At 31.7% G+C, this 22,870-nt stretch overlaps 2 protein-coding genes across 3 annotated transcripts; both read left to right on the forward strand.

Annotated features, from left to right (window-relative positions):
* The first annotated feature begins 440 nt into the window (after positions 1-440).
* On the forward strand, positions 441-3,420 carry LOC108339528 (tocopherol O-methyltransferase, chloroplastic). 2 transcript variants are annotated; one of them, XR_001833098.2, is made up of 7 exons: positions 441-881; positions 1,098-1,267; positions 1,412-1,516; positions 1,684-1,887; positions 2,009-2,111; positions 3,049-3,203; positions 3,294-3,420. XR_001833098.2 is itself a non-coding variant. In XM_017576659.2 (6 exons), the coding sequence occupies exons 1-6, from the start codon at positions 509-511 to the stop codon at positions 3,150-3,152; spliced, it is 1,059 nt and encodes a 352-aa protein (XP_017432148.1). In that variant the 5' UTR covers positions 441-508; the 3' UTR covers positions 3,153-3,420. The 2 variants fall into 2 exon arrangements, 1 of the variants encoding a protein (XP_017432148.1); XM_017576659.2 differs by having other exon boundaries at positions 3,049-3,420.
* Positions 3,421-9,240: 5,820 nt separating this feature from the next.
* LOC108339045 (tocopherol O-methyltransferase, chloroplastic) lies at positions 9,241-22,648 on the forward strand. The gene is made up of 7 exons (XM_017576196.2): positions 9,241-9,834; positions 18,582-18,869; positions 20,165-20,334; positions 20,489-20,593; positions 20,762-20,965; positions 21,323-21,425; positions 22,327-22,648. The coding sequence occupies exons 2-7, from the start codon at positions 18,611-18,613 to the stop codon at positions 22,428-22,430; spliced, it is 945 nt and encodes a 314-aa protein (XP_017431685.1). The 5' UTR covers positions 9,241-9,834; positions 18,582-18,610; the 3' UTR covers positions 22,431-22,648.
* Positions 22,649-22,870: the final 222 nt, after the last annotated feature.

The raw sequence follows: 22,870 nt of genomic DNA on the forward strand, positions 1-22,870 counted from the left end.
TTTATTATTTTTATACAAAAAATGAAAGCAATTATTAAAAAATAAACTCACAGAAGTCACTCCACTACTTTTACATAACATTGATAATATTATTGTTTATAGTTTTAATATATTTTCATCTCAAACTATAATTTAATTTAAAAAACTATATCAATTATATTTTAAGTTTAGAATGAGAATACATTAAAATTTAGACAGCACTCCCAACTTCATTTAAAATTAAAAACATATTTAATAATAATAATAATAATATATAACTTCATACCGTATATTTAATAAAATTATTTAATGGTTAAACGAGCACAGCACAGAGGTAGGAGCTACGCGCGCAGCCAAAGAAGATGACGTCACGTACAAAAGTGAGCCGTGCAAGAAAGGGAGCAGAAAGAACTAGTAGTGTCAAAGATTTTTTCATTTCATTTTCATTTTCAGTACATAGCAACCAATTGGATTCTGTGTTGCTTTATATTGAGTGTTACCCGTGATTGTAAGAGTGTGTGTGGGAGACATGGACACGCTGGCACGCATCTCGAACAACACTCCCATCTCATGCATCCACACGTTTCGTTCCCAATCCCCTAACTTCCCAACCTCTCTCGCCATAATCCGGGTCGGGCGCGGGTCGTTGACTCCAATTCGGGCGTCCACCACGAGCACGGAGAGAGGGGAAGTTGTATTGCCACCGCAACGCGAGGACGACAAGCAACTGCAGAAGGGAATAGCCGAGTTCTACGACGAGTCGTCTTCCATATGGGAGAATATTTGGGGCGACCACATGCACCATGGCTTCTACGACCCGGATTCCACCGTTTCGGTTTCGGATCATCGCGCGGCTCAGATCCGAATGATCGAAGAGTCGCTTCGTTTTGCCTCTATATCTGGTATTCTTTGTATTTCGTCGACACACTCTTGCTTTCACTCTCTTTTGCAATTATTAACAGTTGTAAACCAATTTTGATTTTCTATAGAACAGTGTGTATTCATACTCGTATGTGTACGTACACTGTCACCAATTGTTTCTTAGTAACAATGGTTATAATTTGGAATTTGATTTTTGGATACTGAATACTATTTTTGTTTCTGTTCTGCTGGTTTAGAGGAGCGTACGAAATGGCCGAAGAGAATAGTTGATGTTGGATGTGGCATAGGGGGCAGTTCCAGATATTTGGCCGAGAAATTTGGGGCAACCGGCGTCGGTATCACTCTCAGTCCTGTTCAAGCTCAAAGAGCTAATGCTCTTGCTGCAGCTCAAGGATTGGCTCACAAGGTCTTAATTTCTGGGCATTTGTTTCTTTTGATCTAATTTACAGTTTCCAAAGTTCTTTATAACTTCTGTAGAATTTATGCACGTGTAGCTGTTATAATATAATATAAGTATAAAATATTTGTTTCCGTGTTTCGGTGATTGCAGGTTTCTTTTGAGGTTGCTGACGCTCTGCAGCAACCATTCCCTGATGGACAGTTTGATCTGGTGTGGTCCATGGAGAGTGGAGAGCATATGCCTGACAAAACTAAGGTTTTAATTTAAATTTTCTTCGACTATATGGTTTTTCTTGTGACTGAGCTTACTTCCAACAACATATTAAACCTTAACATAATTGAAAATTAGTGTTTGTTTTTGTTCTTTACGCTGTTAATCTCATATAAGTTTTCTGCTTCACACACTACACATGCAACTGACAGTTTGTTGGAGAGTTAGCTCGGGTAGCAGCACCAGGTGGCACCATAATAATCGTAACATGGTGCCACAGGGATCTTGGCCCTGAAGAACAGTCCCTACAACCATGGGAACAAAATCTGTTGAAGAAGATCTGTGATGCGTATTATCTTCCAGCCTGGTGCTCAGCTGCTGATTATATCAAATTGCTTCGGTCCTTGTCACTTCAGGTACCCAATACATATAGCTAATAAGTGCTTTCTCAATATTATAGTATATGCATATGGTCACTGTGCAGAGACAGGCCAAGTAAATTGTATTGCTATTTTGACATGGTTGCTATTTATGTAGGACATCAAGTCAGAAGATTGGTCTCGCTTTGTTGCTCCATTTTGGCCTGCAGTGATACGCTCAGCCTTAACATGGAAGGGTCTCACTTCCCTCTTGAGCAGTGGTAAGCTCGACGTTATATTTTCATTTCAAAAGGAAAACTTCATCTTCTATCGCGAGTGTCATATCACTGATAATTCTTTCCATACTCATAACCTTCACAGCCAAGAACACAGTTGGTCTTCATGTTTAGTTATAAATAGATTAAAACACGAAGCTGAGTGCATGACGTTTACCAGAAAATTGACCTTGTACACACAAATGACTCAAACAAATCACTTAATTAGATTTAGTGGTGAAAATTCCAGGACAGTCATAGAAAATTTGTCCCACTTTCCTTTCATTTCTTTTTTTCAATCACACATTCCTTCCATCTTAACTATGCCATTGGAATATGTTAGGAAGTTGAGATTTTTTATTTTTTTATTAAATATTATAAATTTTACAATTAAAAAATATAAAAAAAACAAAGCACAAATTTAACACCCTAACTTGTTTGTTTGCTTTTGTAAACATTATGAAACTCTCTTATCTTATTCCTAAAATAATCGTTTTCCCTTTTTTTCATCGAAACTTTTCTATATTAAATTAAAAAGTTTAAACATTTGAAAATTATAGTTTTGAAAATGTTCAAGAAATGCCTTACTTGATAAAATATTATTTTATTAATGATTTTTAAATATCTCAATATCCCATTATGCTTAAGACTGGTTAAAAGATTAATTAAAGTAATCGAGTTAAAAGGAAAAGATGTTCCAAGTTATTCCACTCTTGACAATGAAGACAAAAAATGGACTTGTACCTTCTTTTAAAGACTTTATTATTCACTAACTATTTTTGAAGCGCTACACTATCTGCCGTCAATGTGGACTTTTGCGTTTCCTTATTGAATTTCTTGATTTCCTTTTGAAGTTGTTAATTTGTATTTGGTTACTTTGTTGTCCCGGACTAGAAACTTATTGAAGTTGTTGATTTGTATTTTATGACTTTTCTTTTGTCAGGACAAAAAACGATAAAAGGAGCTTTGGCCATGCCATTGATGATAGAAGGATACAAGAAGGGTCTCATTAAGTTTGCGATCATTACATGTCGAAAACCTGAATAAATTGAGAGGCAGGAATAAGCCTTTATACACAATGAAGCCGGTTTCGAACAGGTCAGTTATGTGCATAGTTCAGGAAGAAACCGGAGAAAAAAAAATTAAAGGGCTTGGGTATTACTAATACTTTTATTTTTCATTTTTTAGTTTTCTACACATGCATAGAATCAAAGATAAAATCCCATCCTGAGAGGGGTGAAATTGAAGATAGTTGCTGTTTGGACGTAGTGGCATGTTCCATTTCATATTATTTCGAGTTCAGTGTTTAATTTCATCTCTGGATCAAAATTTTAGCCTTTAGAATTTATAGGTTAATATTTACAATACTCTGTTAAAGAATGTTTTTCTCCCATAATTGGATGGGGATTTCTGCCTTCTTTCCCCATCAAAATGTTGGATAATACCACCATCTCAATTAGAAAAATAACATTTTTAGGACTAACTGTATTAAATAATATAAACAGATAGTTGATATATTAAATGAAATTGTTGCTTAACTATGTATATTTAAGTAGTTAAAGGAACAGTAATATTATAGTATATAGAGAATGATTATTCTGAAATACAAGTAATATGCACTTTTTACCATATTTTTTAACTGAAAGTATACGAGGCACACGGTCTTTATGTAATGTACATTCACAATTTTGTAGCTTTTAATACACTTTTATTAATATAAAAAATGTGTTAAATGGTGAAATAAAAGAGTGTATTTGAATTAAAAATGCAGTGTATGTTGTTGATATTCTCGTGAGAGAATTATAACTTTAAATATAAATTATTAAATCAATTATTTAAATAACATGAAATCTAGAACTAATTACCTAGTGAAATACTTGTATGGTCTAGATTTATAGTTATATTTTAGAGTAATATATATATATATATATATATATATATATATATATATATATATATATATATATATATATATATATATGTGTGTGTGTGTGTGTGTATATATATATTATATTTTAATATTCTAGTACTAGTACATGTGGTTAAGTTTTTCTTAACATAATTTATTCCGTAGATATAAGACAAAGAGCTTGATGAAATATTTGTAACAGATAGTAACGTGACTTTTATAATAAAAACAATATCAAACAAATGGAAAACGGGTAGAAATTTTTAAAGAGAAAAAAGGTTGATGAAATTTTGTTTTTTGAAATGACATCTTTGTTTATGGTTATCTGATCAGAATTATCTGACTGGGATCAGAAAGTTAAAAAAATTATCTACCACTCAGATTCTGACATTGACATACGGACCAGCCATGATAGATTTTTTCCCTCCAAATCTATTATGAGATCACACTTTCACCAACTAGTTTTCCTTCTGTCTCCATCTCCCTTCTTGGAGTGGATTAGAATGGATTCGTATTCAATTTAATTAATTCAGTACACATAAAATTAATATTTTAAATTTATATTTAATTATTAAATTTATTGAGTTAGTTGAAGGTATCTTATTTAGATTATGGATTAATTTGAATAATGGTTTCAGTTTTAAGTTTTTGTTGGGTAAACTATTATTTTATAAAAACCTTCATTTTAAATTTAAATAAATGAAATAAATATATAAAATTTATAACAAAAAAATCACATATAGGATTTCAATAATCATGTTTATAATAAATTACAATTTTATATAGTTTATTATTTAACTTTTAAAAGAATATCATATTATAAAATTTTCTGAAATGGTGGATGACTTTTATGTTATGTGGTTAGGCCTACCTCCATGATAGAGAGAAATCTTCTATTGTGGAAGTAAATGCATATGTACTTCATCCTGTGTACAAAAATAGCATACTGTTAAATAACACCACACAAAAATCTAGCACTTCATGGGGTTTAAAGATTAAAAAAATAGAGGGAGAAAAATATAGTAATGTTGTGTTTGGTTCGGTTCGAGCATTTTACTGTTTATGAGATGAAGAGTGAATGACAGATATATTTGATTCGATTAATTTGTGAGTTAATCTTTGAAAATATAGAAAGATTTGGAATAAAAATTACATAAAGAAAAAGAGCAAATATCATATATAACCTTCTGGTGTGGCCGGTTGGTGAGTGGTTGGTGGCTGTTGGAACAAGCTATGGAGGTGCTACAGAGAAGAGAGAGTTAGTTGAATATGAGTTTTTGAATGAAAGTGAAAATGTCAAAATATAAAAGTAGGAGATTCTCCTCTGACCAAATTGATTATTGTTTTTTTTAATATATTACATTTATATGAAATAATAATAATAATAATAATAATAATTATTATTATTATTATTATTGCTATTTCATTTTTTTCAATTTTTTTTTGTAAATTTAAATGAAAATTTTATTTTTATATTAACATAACTTTGTTATTTACATTTGTCTAAACACGTATAATGTCTGTATATACTATTTTTTAAATATCTATAAATTATTTAAATTTTAAAAATAGTAATTAAAATAATAAAATTAGAAAAACAAAAGGTGTATATAATTATAGATATAGTTATAGATAAAATATTTTAGTTATTGAAATAAATAATATTATAAGTAATATTTTGTAAATAATATTATGAGTAATTATTTAAATTTGAAAAAGTAGTTATTATAAAAAAGTAAATTATTCTTTTATAATAAATAGTTATTTAAATTCAAAAATAAATTACTAAAATAATAAAACTGAAAAACTAGTTTTATTTTTTATTTTAAATGATTGTGTAGATTTAAAAGATTGTTTTTTATAAAAACTACTAAAATAATTACTATCATTTTAGTAACAAAAGATAGTAATTAGTAAGGTAATTCTCAATAAATTATTTAACAAGTTAATACTAACATCCTTTGTAAGTTTAAATATGTTTTTAGTCCCTTAACTTTAAGTGAAAATTGGAATTAGTATTTCTTCAAAACGTTGGTCCAATTTAGTTCCCAAACTTTAAAAATGTGTGAATTTAGTCATTTTAACTAAATTTTATTAAGTTTATTTGATGTTTTAAGTGTGTTTAGCATTTGACTTGTTTACACCGTTTGACACATTTTTGATTCAATGTTAACTGAGAAATGCATTTGAAACATCAAATAAAGTTAACAAAATTTAGTTAAAAAGACTAAGTTCACACACTTCTAAAGTTTGGGACTAAATTCGTTCAAAGTTTCAAAGAGGACTAATTTCAATTTTCAATAAAAGTTAAGGGACCAAAAACATATTTAACCATATTTAAAAAACATTTTTTACAATCACTTTAAAGAAATTTTGATTATTAAATTTTTTTAATTTTATATTTATAAAAAATTGAAAGGTACAATAATGGATATAATGTACAAATTTATTGAATTACGTATATATGACTAATATGAAATTTTGTGTATGCGCATATGATATTTTTACATTTGTGGATAAAGTGAATTTACAACTTGTTAACAAAGACACATAACAACTTATGATAGCACTTAAATCAATTATTACAGAAGATATAGATTGACACCCATATAAAAATACAACCAATAATTACATATATTTCTGTTATATTTTATTATAAATTATACATATTGTATAGTATAAAATATTAACCGAGTGGTTACAAACAACCAACCAGATATTCAGGTAATCTGTTTATATCTTATTCTGTTTATATTTTATTGGGCTTATATCAGCTTAGGATCCATGAGGTAAATTATAAATACGAAGCCAGGGCCAAAGGCCAGGTACGTTTCACTTACGTTCCACTTACTCTACATGACTCTCAAATACTCAATAGTGAGAACCATTCACTAAATATTCAACCAAGAGCCGAGTCTCTTCAAATCACACGCCTAACTTGAGCGTCGGAGTACCTTTTGCAGGTACATCCACCCCCGTCCAAAAGGAGACCGATCGGCTTGCGCCAACACCGATCGGCCAGCAGCTGGAGTTTGGAGGCGAGCGAGCAGCCCCGACACATCAACAGGTTAGTCTCTCGGTCCCAAAACTTTCCACCGAAACATTTTGGCGCCCACCGTGGGGCCGAGCGTCAAACCCAATGATGACCACGAGGAGCATGGAGGAACAACAGAGCACCAGAAAGATGATTAGAAACCACAAGAAACCGAGACGAGCGTTCGGTCTCGACATCACTATGTCAGATCAACACCAGAAACATTCGACAAAGTAAAAACTACAGTAGATGAATCATCATCTCTACGTGAGACGTCGTCAACAAGATAAGTACTTTTTGAAATATGAATATTTCATAAAATATCTAATTGATAATAGATATTATAACAACTATTTTTATGTTAAATATATAGTATAATCCATAATATATTATATGATATATAATATAGTACATAACTATAAATATAGTTATCTAATTATTATAACCGAAACATTTTTTGGCATAGTCAAAGAAATTGTTGTGTTAGAGATAATTATCAACAACAATATTATAAAATCTCAAGACGGTTTTGATACCTTGTTTATTATATATGTTATTTATTCGGTGCAATTCATAATATCTGGTAACCGAATCATTTATTATACGGTTATATACCATAATATATATCATCATGAGAATTTTAACAAGAGAACATCTTGAAAAAATATATATCAAAATCTACGCCATCAACTATGCAAGTGCAGACTAAGATCTAGTCATAAACGGACTTCATGAAATTCAATTAACGAAGGAGAGGTCTCCTATTGCGAACACTGATTGCCAATTTCGTCAGCAAAGTTCATAATTAACGATCAGGTCCAAGACCGAGCGGTAAATCCCTCTCGGGAGAGAGGTAAAGCCCTCTCAAAGACGAACGGTAAATCCCGTTCACTAGGAAACAATCCTAGCTCAAAACAGAGGTAAAACCCTCTCAAAGCCGAACGGTAAAGCCCGTTCCCTAGGAAGCACTCCTAGGTCGAAGACCGAGCGGTAAATCCCCCTCGGGAGAGAGGTAAAGCCCTCTCAAAGACGAACGGTAAATCCCGTTCACTAGGAAACAATCCTAGCTCAAAACAGAGGTAAAACCCTCTCAAAGCCGAACGGTAAAGCCCGTTCCCTAGGAAGCACTCCTAGGTCGAAGACCGAGCGGTAAATCCCCCTCGGGAGAGAGGTAAAGCCCTCTCAACGACGAACGGTAAATCCCAATCACTAGGCAACACTCCTAGCTCAAAGCAGAGGTAAATTCCTCTCGGTTCCTATTGAAGGACGAGCGGTAAATCCCGCTCGGTTTAAGTCGAAGGTCGAGAGGTAAACCCCTCTCGGTTAAAGTCGAAGGTCGAGAGGTAAATCCCTCTCGGTTAAAGTTGAAGGTCGAGAGGTAAAGCCCTCTCGGTTAATGTCGAAGGTCGAGAGGTAAACCCCTCTCGGTTAAAGTTGAAGGTCGAGAGGTAAACCCCTCTCGGTTAAAGTCGAAGGTCGAGAGGTAAATCCCTCTCGGTTAAAGTTGAAGGTCGAGAGGTAAACCCCTCTCGGTTAAAGTCGAAGGTCGAGAGGTAAACTCCTCTCGGTTCAAGTAGAAGGTCGAGAGGTAAAGCCCTCTCGGTTAATGTCGAAGGTCGAGAGGTAAACCCCTCTCGGTTAAAGTTGAAGGTCGAGAGGTAAACCCCTCTCGGTTAAAGTCGAAGGTCGAGAGGTAAACTCCTCTCGGTTCAAGTAGAAGGTCGAGAGGTAAAGCCCTCTCGGTTAATGTCGAAGGTCGAGAGGTAAACCCCTCTCGGTTACAGTCGAAGGTCGAGAGGTAAACCCCTCTCGGTTAAAGTCGAAGGTCGAGAGGTAAACCCCTCTCGGTTAAAGTTGAAGGTTGAGAGGTAAACCCCTCTCGGTTAAAGTCGAAGGTCGAGAGGTAAATCCCTCTCGGTTAAAGTTGAAGGTCGAGAGGTAAATCCCTCTCGGTTAATGTCGAGGGTCGAGAGGTAAATCCCTCTCGATTAATGTCGAAGGTCGAGAGGTAAACCCCTCTCGGTTAAAGTTGAAGGTCGAGAGGTAAATCCCTCTCGGTTAAAGTCGAAGGTCGAGAGGTAAATCCCTCTCGGTTAAAGTTGAAGGTCGAGAGGTAAATCCCTCTCGGTTAATGTCGAGGGTCGAGCGGTAAATCCCGCTGGGTTAATGTAGAAGGTCGAGAGGTAAAGCCCTCTCGGTTAATGTCGAAGACCGAGAGGTAAATTCCTCTCGGTTCCTATTGAAGGACGAGCGGTAAATCCCGCTCGGTTAATGTTGAAGGTCGAGCGGTAAAACGCTTTCAGTTCCGCCAACGCAGCCTCCCTCAAACTCATCAGTCCTATAGTTAACCACGGCTAAAGCCGACCGCTTAACTCGGACTTGGGGGGCATGTATAGTATAAAATATTAACCGAGTGGTTACAAACAACCAACCAGATATTCAGGTAATCTGTTTATATCTTATTCTGTTTATATTTTATTGGGCTTATATCAGCTTAGGATCCATGAGGTAAATTATAAATACGAAGCCAGGGCCAAAGGCCAGGTACGTTTCACTTACGTTCCACTTACTCTACATGACTCTCAAATACTCAATAGTGAGAACCATTCACTAAATATTCAACCAAGAGCCGAGGCTCTTCAAATCACACGCCTAACTTGAGCGTCGGAGTACCTTTTGCAGGTACATCCACCCCCGTCCAAAAGGAGACCGATCGGCTTGCGCCAACACCGATCGGCCAGTAGCTGGAGTTTGGAGGCGAGCGAGCAGCCCCAACACATCAACAGGTTAGTCTCTCGGTCCCAAAACTTTCCACCGAAACACATATATTATTAAAATAAACAAAAATTAAACTTGTTAACGAAGACATATAACAACTTATGATGGCACTTATAACAATTATTTATAGATTGCCACCCATGTAAAAAATACAATCAATCATTCCATATATTTATGTTATATTTTATTATAAATCATAAATATCTATTGTTATATATTATTAAAATAGGTGTAAAAGGCAAAGTATTTTATTTTATATGTCGTGGTATAAATTTTTTAATATATATATATATATATATATATATATATATATATATATAATTTTTATATACACAATTTTTATTTTTATTTTTATAATATAATTATTAATTGATTTTTAAATATATAATTATTAACTGATTTTTTTAAAATAACTTATTTTAAAAAAATTATATAAAACTTTCACAATTTTTTTTCATATTTATAATTTTTACCATTAAAATTCATTTAACTTTTATTATTCTTATTTATATATATATATATATATATATATATATATATATATATATATATATATATATATATATATTAACTTAATAGAGTATACTATTAATTTATACTACAGTATAAATATTTAAAAAATAACACCTCGCACCTGATTTACGTCAATTATTGCAAATGCCTTAAATGTATAAAGAATGTCACGTTGACATCCAGTGAACTGCAGTTGAAATAAACATTCATTGAGTGACGTAATTTTCCAATATCATATTTTGTTGTATTATTTTTCAATAATTTATTTTAATATATTAATTTTATAAATTTATGTTATTGATGTTTTTATTAATTTTTTATTTAGTTTTTGATAAAAATATATGTATTTAGAATATATATATATATATATATATATATATATATATATATATATATATATATATTACTTTTATAACACAAAATTTAATTTGATATTTCATATTTGAAATTTGAAATGTTATGTTATCATATTATAAAAAAAATATCTTATATAATCTAAATCCAATTTATGATGTGAATACTACAACTTAAATAAAATATTCTAACACTATCATCAATTTATTTTTATTTTTTTAATTTTACAGACTTTGGTGATTCTTTGAAACTGAAATTATGTTATTTCTGATAATACCATTATTTATACCTGTACCTAGGTTAAATTTTATCTGTATAACATGTGGTTTGGCCTTCGCATCATTACACACCTTTGATACAAAGGTATCCACACATTTATTATCAACTTCTTTTAGGTTTTCAAACCATATATCCATACATTTATTATCTACATATCGTATTTTAATCACATATATTATGACTAAATATTATAATGTAAAAAGTAATATGTAAAAAATATTCTCTTAAATTTAAGTAAAATAATTATTTAAACAAAAGGCAATATTAAAAATATATTATTATTAAATGAAATAAAAACAACACGAACTATAAAATATTAAAAAAATAATCTTGGTAGGGGTCGTTATTTAAAAATAATAGAAGTTAATTATTTAAAATACATTATTCTTTTAGAAATCACTAGAGTTTTTTATTTTATTTTTAAGTTTTTTTTCTTTTGTTTTTCTAATTTAAGAACTAAGACTATAAAATTAATTTTTGCAACAAGTTATTTAATTTAGATGGATCAATTCCCCATTTGAGTTTCAATTTTGATTTTGGTAATTTTTTTATGTTGCATGTGAATCTTTTTTTACTTTTATATATTTTTAATCATATATATAAGTCTCTACACGTGTCTTGTGATGTTTTTTATATGTAAATAAAACATCTTACAAGTTAAGAGGAGTTTGGCTGGTTAAAGATCTAATGAGTCAAGTAAAGAAAATTAATTGTTTTGGTGTGTGAATTTGATAAATTTGATGTTTAACATGCCGATAATCGATTTTATTTTGATAATGGAATTGGTTGTTGTGATGAATCTGATTGGTGTGGATGATTGATTCAAATTGAATGATTGTTTCATGCTTGATTGTTTTTGGTTGTGTCAACATCCAATTTCGTCCGGATTGACAAATAAATTTATTTTGTTGCATTTTCCCATAAAAAGACAAAAATAAAAATAAAATAATATATATGTAAAAAGAAAAAAAAACAAATATAAAAATAAAAATAAAAAAAAAATAAAACAGAGCGCTCGTCCTTGGTGATGAACCTTGGTATTGAACGTTCGGTCTTGATGTTAGCGTTCGTCCTTGGTATTGAACCTTGATGTTGGCGTTCGTCCTTTGTGTTGAAGGTTCGTCCTTGGTGTTGAACGTTCGGCCTTGATATTGAACGTTCGTACTTCATATTGAACGTTCGGTCATGTAATATGTGAGTGAAGTTTCGGTCATGTTATGTGTTATGTGAACGTTCGGTCATGTTTTATGTTAGTCAACGTTCGGTCGTGTTAGTGAGCGTTCGGTTTTTATTGCTTAATGAGTGTTCGGTCTTCACTTGAACGCTTGGTCCTTCATTTGAACTCGGTCTCAATGACGTTTGTTTTCAGCGTTCGTACTTTTGGTGTTTATTTTCGTCCAGCGCTCGGTTTTAAACGTTCGGTCCGGAAGCAAATAGCGTTCGGCAAAGATAGTGGTGAGGCGTTCGTCCTGGCTTTTCTACCGCTCGTCCTGACCCTCACTTCCATCCTTCTGCCGCTCGTCGAACTCACTTCCTCTGTCTACCGCTCGTCCCAAGTCACTCCTGTCTTCTACCGCTCGTCCATAATTTCCCCCTACCGCTCGTCCCCACCCGTCGCTCCAAGTCCCAGTAATGATTCTCACCATCATCAACCTCCCACAATGAGTGCTCCACTCACCATCTACCTTCCCCCACTTCACTAACCCTCCACTTATGTCTGCCTACAATCTTCCACTAACCCAATAATTTCTGCAACCCTCCAACCACAGCTACCAAACATCTCCACTTTCAAGCATCCTCCAATCAAAGCTGTCGACGCTCCTCATCCTCCAATCAAAGCTGCCGACACTAACCCCAGCCCACCATCTTAAAACCTTTCTTCTTCATCTTCACCAGGGGGAGGCCGAACTAAAAAACTCTGGACAGATTACCATCTTCCACCCATCAATTACAGCCATCATCCATATTCACCCACTGCACCCTTCATCCTAACACCTTATGCCAGATCACCAACACTTACCATCATCGGGAGGAGTATCACCCATTTTCTGAGAAGGAGGAATTTTCTGAGAAGAAGGACACACGATTTAACAAAAGGGGAACCGAGCTTTAAGAGGACTGAACGGCCAACATCTATCCTCACCCTCCAATACCTCACGGCCAACACCCGCAACCTCAACAAACCACTTCCTTTTCACCCCAACTACATTGCCTTCAACCTTTCATCCATTACTTTCAGCTCCAACACCCGTGAACTCACTCCCATCTTCATCCACATTGATAGCGTCCTCCTCGAGCTAGGACACACTCTTTTAAGCTAATATTACAAACCATACAATACTTGGCCCATTATACAAGGCCTAAAAATATACCCTATACTACTTGACCCTTAATACAAGGTCTAGAAATACTTCATGATAGCCCAAGTAAATAAGAGTTTAGCTCCTTCTTTTGGAAATGATTTTAATCCTTCTTGAATTTGTTTGACCATGCTTCTTGTGATTGGACCCTTAGCTAGGAGTTTGTCATCACACATGTTGTTTCCCATATCATTATCTTCACCTTACCCCCACGGCCAACACCTTTCTTCCTCCATTTTCATCACCTCTAAACACCCATCATCATCCATCCTCTGCTGCAACTCCCACTCGCCATCACGGGCACACACAAACTTTCTATTTCTCCATCCTTTCAACAGAACCTCATACTCCCACCCAACTTTAACTTCATCTTTCAACTGTCAAAAAGCACCAAGACTCACTCATAATCGTTTCCAATCCAATAGACAAAATATCAGACAATACTGAACCAATTGATGATTGATAGAAAAGGATGGGAAGGAGGAGAGTGATGCCGCGGCGGCTTGCGGTGGTTGGCCTCACTGGGGGTGGCGTCGGCATGGCGCGGAGGAGCGAGGGTCTCTCTCTCGCACGCAAAGAAGCGGAGAGAAGAAGGAGCTGGCGCGATGAATGGCCGGCGTCTTCACGGATGAGCAGTTTTCTCTCTCTCGAACAGAAAAAGCATTGGAGAGAACCTGGCGCCATGGGGGACGGTGGCTGGCTAAGACCCCGGTGGCGACCCGCATCGCCGGCAGTGCCTCGGATTGTGCAAGGAGGTCCAGTAGCGAGAACGCCGCAATGGGTGGTGATGCTTTCAGCACAAGCGACGTCGCCGACAACTTTCCTGACCGGCCAAAGAGATGTGCGGCGTCGCTGGCTATAAAGCTGCCGTAGACGATGAAGAAACCCCCACCTCCGTTGGTCCTGTGCGAAAGAAGAAGAGGTTTCTGAAAAATGAAATGAAGTTAGGGAAACCCCTAAATGTTCCAATTGGGTTTGAATCGCCTAGGGCCTGATGTGGTTTGGTTCCTTTTTTTTTCTTTCTTCATGTTGCGACGCATTTCCCATCTACACCCCCTTTCAGTTGGGGTTAAGCCCACTTTGCAAATAAAGATAAAAAAGAAAAATTGGACCTAATACACGGGATGCACCTCCAAATTTCATCATTACACTCCTGACAGGTACAAAGACAAAAAGAGAGGTTTTAGGCCCAAACCAAGGAACTTCAATTTCACTCGTCACTCCTGGTTTTATCTCTGTACCCTTAATTTTGTTAAGTTTTTTTCTTGTTTTATTTTTTACGCTTTCTTCTTTTCTTTTATTGTTTTTTTATTGAATGTAACCCCTTGTACAGTAACCCTCACCCCTTTGTTTTATTTATATATAGTAAACTTGTTTGTGTTGTTTTGTATAAAAATTATAAAAATTGTAAAAAAATAAAAATATATAAAACTTCAAAAAAAACATTTAATGTAATAAATATCGGTATGAGTATTCGTGCGATCGTACGCATCAGCCTAGTACTTATTGCCCAAATATAAAATAAATAAAAAAAAGTCGTGTGAGTACTCGTGCGATCGTACGCATCAGCCTAGTGCTCATTACGCAAAACAGTAAAAAATAAGGAAAAAGCCGTGTGAGTGCTCGTGCGATCGTACGCATCAGCCTAGTGCTCATTACGCAAAAAAAATCTAAATATTACATCAAAAAATACCAAAAACATATAAAATCATCAAAAACTAAAAAACATGCCTTTTTCAAAACTACAAACAATATCGCCTTGCCAGAACTACGTGATCCTTGATTCTCCATCAAAAGTGGAGATACGTAGGAGCAAGGCCAATCCTTGTCAGGTTCACTCTCCCAAAAATCCAAATTTATCCATAACAAATTCTCAAACAATTTCCTAAACAAAATTTCAAGCAGTTTTCTAAACGAACTACGGAACCCTGATTTCTCATTCTGAATGAGAATACGTAGGAGCAAGGTCAATCCTTGTCGGGCCCAAAAACCTAAAAAATATTGTTTGTTTCTTTCGAGTTTTATTTCAAGGGAAAGTTAAACATTTTGAAAACCACATCCATATTCGCATATTTAATTAAAGGTACTGCCTTAAGGCAAAGGCAGGCGTTGTAGGGTGCTAATACCTTCCCTACACGTAACCGACTCCCGAACCAAGAATCTGGTTCTAATAGACCATGCCTTATCATTTTATGGTTTTTCCGTAGTTTTCCAGAATAAACTATGGTGGCGACTCCAAATCTCCTTTTTTTCAAAAAACGTTTCTTTTTTCATGGATCGTCGTCCCGTCGCGATTTTTCGGTTGCGACAGGTTGATTTTGTGATGACTGAGGAAAATTCTTGAGTAATGATACTATGACACATTTTTACATTCATTTGACACAGATTACAAAGGTAAAATGGTAAAAAAAGTACAAACTTTTGTATTGTTTAAAAATAAATAAATAAATAAATAAAAATAGTGTCAAATGAATGTAAAATATTTAAGTGTCTCAAATAATCTTTACTCAAAATTCTTTGTTACAATAACCTCAGTGTATGCATTCATGTAGCAATAGTATCATGAAATGTATTTAATTAATATATAACATACAACCTTCTTAGTATTTTTTTTTTTCTCGAATTATGTCTTTGTCATCAGCATTTTATTTTGTAAAAAAAAATTGAAGTTGTTCTTTGTAACCATTTTATTTTACTAGCAATTAATTAAAAATGTTGACCTTGACCAATGACTTGACATTGACATCATAAAAGAAGGAAGTAATAGTTAACATTATTATAAAAGTTTGCTAAACGAGTATTGATCAGTTACGTTTCAAATCAAATCAAAATAGTAAATTATTTAATCAAATAATCTAGATCGTTCACTGCCTAAAAAGTTTATAAAATATAACTATAAACATGGTTAATTAATTAAAAGTTGTCTCCTAACAAATTTAATTAAAATACAATAAATTCGAATCTGAAAACGTTCACAGAAAACATTGAATGGAGTGAATAAACTGGAAACGTTTACCAAAAACAATATGATAAGAATGAGAGGGTTACTTCCTACACCATCCCACATTGTTTTATGCACCATCACATTTTTTTTAAATTCTAAAAGTATTTTTTATATTTTAAAATATTCTACACTCTATCACTTTTGTTAAACGAATGTCGACATCCATTAACGAATGTGTCTCCGTTGAGTTTTTTCTTTTTCTTTTTAGTTTTTAGTATTTTAATTTATTGTATTTTAAATTAATATATAAATATTATTTAATTTTTTTAAAATTATTAAATAATTATTTATAAATTAATTTAATTTAATAAAATAATAATTATTAATTTAATTTATGTATTATTATTTAAATAATAATTAAAATATTTTTAAAATTTTTATTAAAACGAATGTGCCACGTCTATTAAACGGATATGGTGACATTTGTTGCAATTTTCTTTTTAATTTTTTGTTTCCTAATTTATTATATTTTAAATTAATATATAAATATTATTTAATTTTTTTTAATTATTATTTAATTATTTATAAATTTATTTTATTTTATTTTATTTAATAAAAAATTATTATTAATTTAATTTATGTATTATTATTTAAATAACAATCAAAATATTTTTAAAACATTTATTAAAACGAATGTGTGGCGACATCCGTTATAATTTTTATTTTTTTAGTTTTTAGTTTTTTAATTTATTATATTTTAAATTAATATATAAATATTATTTAATTTTTTTAAAAAATTATTTATAAATTAATTTTATTTTATTTAATAAAATAATTATTATTAATTTAATTTATGTATTATTATTTAAATAATAATTAAAATATTTTTTAAAAATTAATAAAACGGATGTGCCACATCCGCGAATGTGGCGACATTCGTTATAGTTTTTTTTTTGTTTTTTGTTTTTTAATTTGTTATATTTTAAATTAATATATAAATATTATTTAATTTTTTTAAAATTATTATTTAATTATTTATAAATTAATTTTATTTTATTTAATAAAATAATAATTATTAATTTAATTTATATATTATTATTTAAATAATAATCAAAATATTTAAAAAAAAATTATTAAAACGAATGTGTCATATCTGTTGAAGATTTTTTCTTTTAAAATAAAAATAATAAACCAAAATATAAAATATGTAAACAGATGTTAACATCTGTTCATGAATGTCAACATTCATTGAAAGTGAAACGGATGTTGACATCCGTTTTAGAACAAGAATAAAATAGGTATGAGATGGTGCAGGAAACGTTTAACAGTGTTAGAGGAAGCAACTGTGTAAGAATGATGATAAAATAATTAAAAAAAGCATATATTGATTCTCTGTTACCAACAAGCGTCAACAAAAGAATCTTGATAGTAGAAATTATAATTAAAAAAAAACGTCTAAACACACTCGATTACATAAATAGACAAACAAATTAGCTAACATTTGATTTTGTAAAATATGCATTTTTTTTTTCATAAGACATTTATATGGAAACTTATGATATGATTTTCAAAATATTCTTATTTTTTTGTGCTTAATAAATCACACAATATTACAAACACAACTACAAATCAAACCTGAGCACAATCATTTATTTCTATAAATTTGATTTGGTGTCCATATTTTTTTATGATTATTAAATTTAATATTATCAAACAGAATTAAAAATTCTTAGTTTGTTACTATCACACTTAAAATGATTTTTATAAAAATTTGAAAAATAAGTAATTTATTGAAATGTTAATATTAATTTATTGAAATGTTAATATTAATTTATGCATGTCTCAACCAAGCCCAAACTCGAAATTCAGTATTTTCTCAAGCACAGAAATTTGGTACATCTAAATCTACCACAACCAGTGTTAAAAAAGATTATGATATGTTAATAATTAAAAGTTAACCATTCTTTTTACAATGATTACGTGTCAAAAATATATTGATCCATTTTAAATATTTTTAAAATTTATTTCAAAATGCACCAATAAAAACTGTGATCTGACAATTGTCTTATCACCAAGCCTATCAATCCTAATATTTATTCAGTGATATCTTTTTATTATATATATGGGATGTTTATTATTTATTTAAAATTTTATAGAATTGAATTAGAGTTAAAATTTACCTTTTTAATATTATATTAAATATAACCTAAGATTATTTTATTACTGGAAAGAGTAATTTTTTTTGGCAACTTGTGATGAGACATGCATCCAATTGGTGAGTGTTTGGATATGCATTATTACGCAGAGTGACTAGACAAGATCTGCGTATAAAAGATGGCGTCGTATCAGTTTCTCACTCAATTTTCTTCAACGAAGGAGATGGCGGCAGTGGAACAGCATGAGAAGGAGAAGGAGAAACTGCAGAAGGGAATCGCTGAGTTCTACGACGAGTCCTCCACCATATGGGAGAACATTTGGGGCGACCACATGCACCATGGCTTCTACGACCCGGATTCTACCGTTTCGGTTTCGGATCATCGTGCTGCTCAGATCCGAATGATCGAAGAGTCGCTTCGTTTCGCCTCGCTTTCTGGTATTCTTCGTTTTTCGTAACAGTTCTAGTTTCAACTTCAGTCTGTTCATTCAAACACTGTTAGATTCCAAATTCACAACAAAATTTTATGCAGATAGGTGAGATTAGTTGCGTACATCACATTCTTTGATCTGCTTTGATTCGAAAACAAATTTTCTTCATGAAATTTGCTCGATGATGCCTTCCAAGTCTTTTAGTCCTTTTTTAAAAGATGATGTCGTCTACTTTGCTGTTTGTCATGGTCTTTTTCATTGTGTCTCCCTTCCACATGTTTCACGGGGTACTTTTTTTTATAGTGTATTTGTATATTTTATTTTACATCTATATAAGAAAATGTCATTTTTATCCCTGGTTGAAACCTCGCTTCAAAATTGAATCATACTTACAATTTACTTTTTAACCTTTTATTTATTTATTTTAGGTTTAATAGCTTCGGAAGTCCCTATATTTGCAGGTTCGTTTCAATTGGGTCCTTGAAAGTGATCAATTGGGTCTCACCATCGGCCTAATTTAATATTTTTAATAATTTCTAATTATATTTTCATTTATTAATATATTTAACAATTAAAAATGTTAAAAATTCATCTATACAGTTCAAATGGTGCCACCTGGATGCGATCTATATTTAACGAAAATGCTATTATTGAATCAAATTGACCAAATTAGGGACTCAATTGATCACTTCCAAAATTAGAGGATCCAATTGAAACGAACCCGCATATATAGGGACCTCCGAACCTATTAAACCTTTATTTTAATTATATTCGTTAGATCATTAGTTCTTTCTTTACATCATTCTATAAATTATTTAACTATAGTTGATAAAAAAATCTCACTGTCTATCTATCATTTTAATCTCGTTTTTTTCATTTCATTTATTTTATAAAACAAAATGAGAGCCACAATGACGGTGTGGTTAAATGGTCCTAGAGTTTCTGAATATCCACCAAAATGATCCTTTTTGGTGTGATTAAATGAAATTTCCAACTGTTGTGGAGACGAAAATAAAAAAGAAAACTAAACCAAAATAAACTTGTGTATGAATTGATATGTACGATTTGTTTGTTGTGTATATATATATATATATATATATATATATATATATATATATATCTTTTTCAAGAATTATATGTTTAGTTTGGTAAAAGTTAGTTTTAGTTTATAAACAAATCCATTTTATTTTTTTCGTAATACGTTGATAATATGTTAACTAATAATAATTGTGGTAATTTGGATCTTGATTTTAAGACATGAACATTTTGTATGTTACTGACTGTTTTTCTGGGTTTGGTTAGAGGAGGCTACCAAATGGCCGAAGAGAATAGTTGATGTTGGATGTGGCATAGGGGGCAGTTCCAGATACTTGGCCGAGAAATTTGGGGCAACCAGCATTGGCATCACTCTCAGTCCTGTTCAAGCTCAAAGAGCTAATGCTCTTGCTGCAGCTCAAGGATTGGCTCACAAGGTCTTAATTTCTCAACATTGGTTTCTTCTGGATCTACTTTACGCATTTTTCAAAGTTCTTGATAACTTCTATGGAATCTACGCACATGTGTAGCTATTATAATATATATATAGTATAAAAATAAAATATTTGTTTCATGTTTCTGTGATTGCAGGTTTCTTTCCAGGTTGCAGACGCTCTGCAGCAACCATTCCCTGATGGACAGTTTGATCTGGTGTGGTCCATGGAGAGTGGAGAGCATATGCCTGACAAAACTAAGGTTTCAATTTAATTTCTCTTCCACTATATGCTTTTTCTTGTGACTAAGCTTACTTCCAACGATAGATTAAACCTTAACCATGATTGAATTAATGTTTGATTTGTTCTGTACGCTGTTTATCAAATATATATAAGTTTTCTGCTTCACATGCTACACATGCCATGACAGTTTGTTGGAGAGTTGGCTCGGGTAGCAGCACCAGGTGGCACCATAATAATAGTAACATGGTGCCACAGGGATCTTGGCCCTGACGAACAATCCCTAAAACCATGGGAGCAAGATCTGTTGAAGAAGATTTGTGATGCATTTTATCTTCCAGCCTGGTGCTCAGCTGCTGATTACATCAAATTGCTTAAATCACTGTCACTTCAGGTACTCAATAACATCTAATTAAGTGTTTTACTGTTCTTGAGGTTTTCAATATTTTGAATGCCTGTTCTCTATTCATTCCAAGTTATAGGAGATATATACATATGATTAATTGTATATACATATGGTATACGGTGAAACATATTCTCATTCATTTGATATATATTAAACAAGTAAAACAATTATAAAAAAAAATCTATATTTGTAAAAGAAATAAAAAAGTAATGAAAAATAGTGACAAATGAATGGAAAAAAATTGTATGTATCAAAATATTATTATTCTGAATATATTGATAGAGAAATTGTGTTGCTACTAATGTATAAGATGCATGGTTGGTATATATATATATATGTATGTAGGATATCAAGTCAGCAGATTGGTCTCCCTTTGTTGCTCCATTTTGGCCAGCAGTGATACGTTCTGCGTTAACATGGAATGGCCTCACTTCACTTTTGCGCAGTGGTAAGCTCAACATTAATTTATGGATCATTTTCAATATAGTTAATGGTTTTCCTAAATTTTCTGTAAAAAAGTATGAACAAAAAGCTCTTTATAAGTTAAATAGTTATGACAAAATAATTCTTCAAGAAGTTTATATAATAAAGCTTGTATAAAGTAAATTATGGGTTGATAAATTTCAGTTTATATAAATGTTTGTTATTTATTTATGATTCTTAATGAATATTTGTGCATACGATTTTCAAAAGTTGAATATTTAATGATTTAGTTTGCTTGTTGATAGATCAAAATATATGCCACTGGCTGCGTGAGGTTTACCAGAAAATTATGTTATTTTAGAATAACGAAGACTAAATTATTCGAAGAAAATTAATTGTGAAAGGAGATTGTCAGTAATGAATTAGTTGGTTAGTGTTTGGATATGCATTATACATATAATATATATTTATAGAAATTGTTTTATCGGTTGAAATTATTTATTTTCAGAAAAAATAAAAACATAAAAGTTTAATTTTATAATAGTTAATTTAACGTATAAAAGATTATTTTATTGCTAATCTTTTATTTTCTCAAGTTATAGTTGTGTTTATGCCAATCAAAGAAATTAGAACATATTTTGAAAAAATAAAGCATACAAATTTAGTGTGAATGTATGAGTACGATTAAAAGGCTTTTGATTTTACATGAAAACATAGAGAGCATGCATGTATTTTGAAAGATATATATCCGCATGAAAAAGGAAAGGATGCAATCAGAAGAAGTTATTTTACAGTTGAAATTAGAGAAACAATAATTAATTAATTTTTAAATACAATTATGCAGGAAAAGGAAAGATTACTTATTCCACCAACTTCCACATCTACCTGTTCTTGTTGAAGTGATTATTATATATTTTTTTTTGCAGGAGTGAAAACCATTAAAGGAGCTTTGGCTATGCCATTGATGATAAAAGGATACAAGAAGGGTTTGATTAAGTTTGTGATCATTACATGTAGAAAGCCTGAATAAATAAGTTAAATATTATATTTATTGTTTTGACATAATTTATTTTAATAGTTGAAAAAAAAAATAAGAGAAACCTATTGAGAGTGAAAGGGGTGAAATGACATCAAAGGGAAGATATATGAAAATTCGCATTCAGCTTCCACTAAGGTACCAATAATGGTCCAAATAAAAAAAAACACCAATAGTACTTCATATTTTGCTTTATCTCGATTTGATTTTATTTAGTTTATATACCATATTTTTCAAAGTTGTGTCAAACTTCTTATTGTTCACAAGTAGTTTTGGAAGTAGTTTTGGAAACTTAAGAATCGATAATCTACTTTTATAATACTAGTTGTTAAGGTACAGGTTTGAGGTTCTTTACTTCAAATTTTTAAAGTTGTCTTAAAGATCGGATGAACTATTTAATGATTATATCATTCAAGTTAAGTTGTTTCATTTCT

Source organism: Vigna angularis, chromosome 5 (genome assembly GCF_016808095.1).
Source record: "Vigna angularis cultivar LongXiaoDou No.4 chromosome 5, ASM1680809v1, whole genome shotgun sequence".
NCBI lineage: Eukaryota > Viridiplantae > Streptophyta > Magnoliopsida > Fabales > Fabaceae > Vigna > Vigna angularis.

Bases quoted from the DNA above. Each gene is read 5' to 3' on its own strand.
- LOC108339528 (XM_017576659.2), top strand. From the start codon at position 509: ATGGACACGCTGGCACGCATCTCGAACAACACTCCCATCTCATGCATC. The intron at 1,268-1,411 runs GTCTTAATTTCT...CGGTGATTGCAG, and splicing joins CTCAAGGATTGGCTCACAAG to GTTTCTTTTGAGGTTGCTGA. The intron at 2,112-3,048 runs GTAAGCTCGACG...TTCTTTTGTCAG, and splicing joins CACTTCCCTCTTGAGCAGTG to GACAAAAAACGATAAAAGGA.
- LOC108339045 (XM_017576196.2), top strand. From the start codon at position 18,611: ATGGCGTCGTATCAGTTTCTCACTCAATTTTCTTCAACGAAGGAGATG. The intron at 18,870-20,164 runs GTATTCTTCGTT...GGGTTTGGTTAG, and splicing joins TCGTTTCGCCTCGCTTTCTG to AGGAGGCTACCAAATGGCCG. The intron at 20,594-20,761 runs GTTTCAATTTAA...ATGCCATGACAG, and splicing joins ATATGCCTGACAAAACTAAG to TTTGTTGGAGAGTTGGCTCG.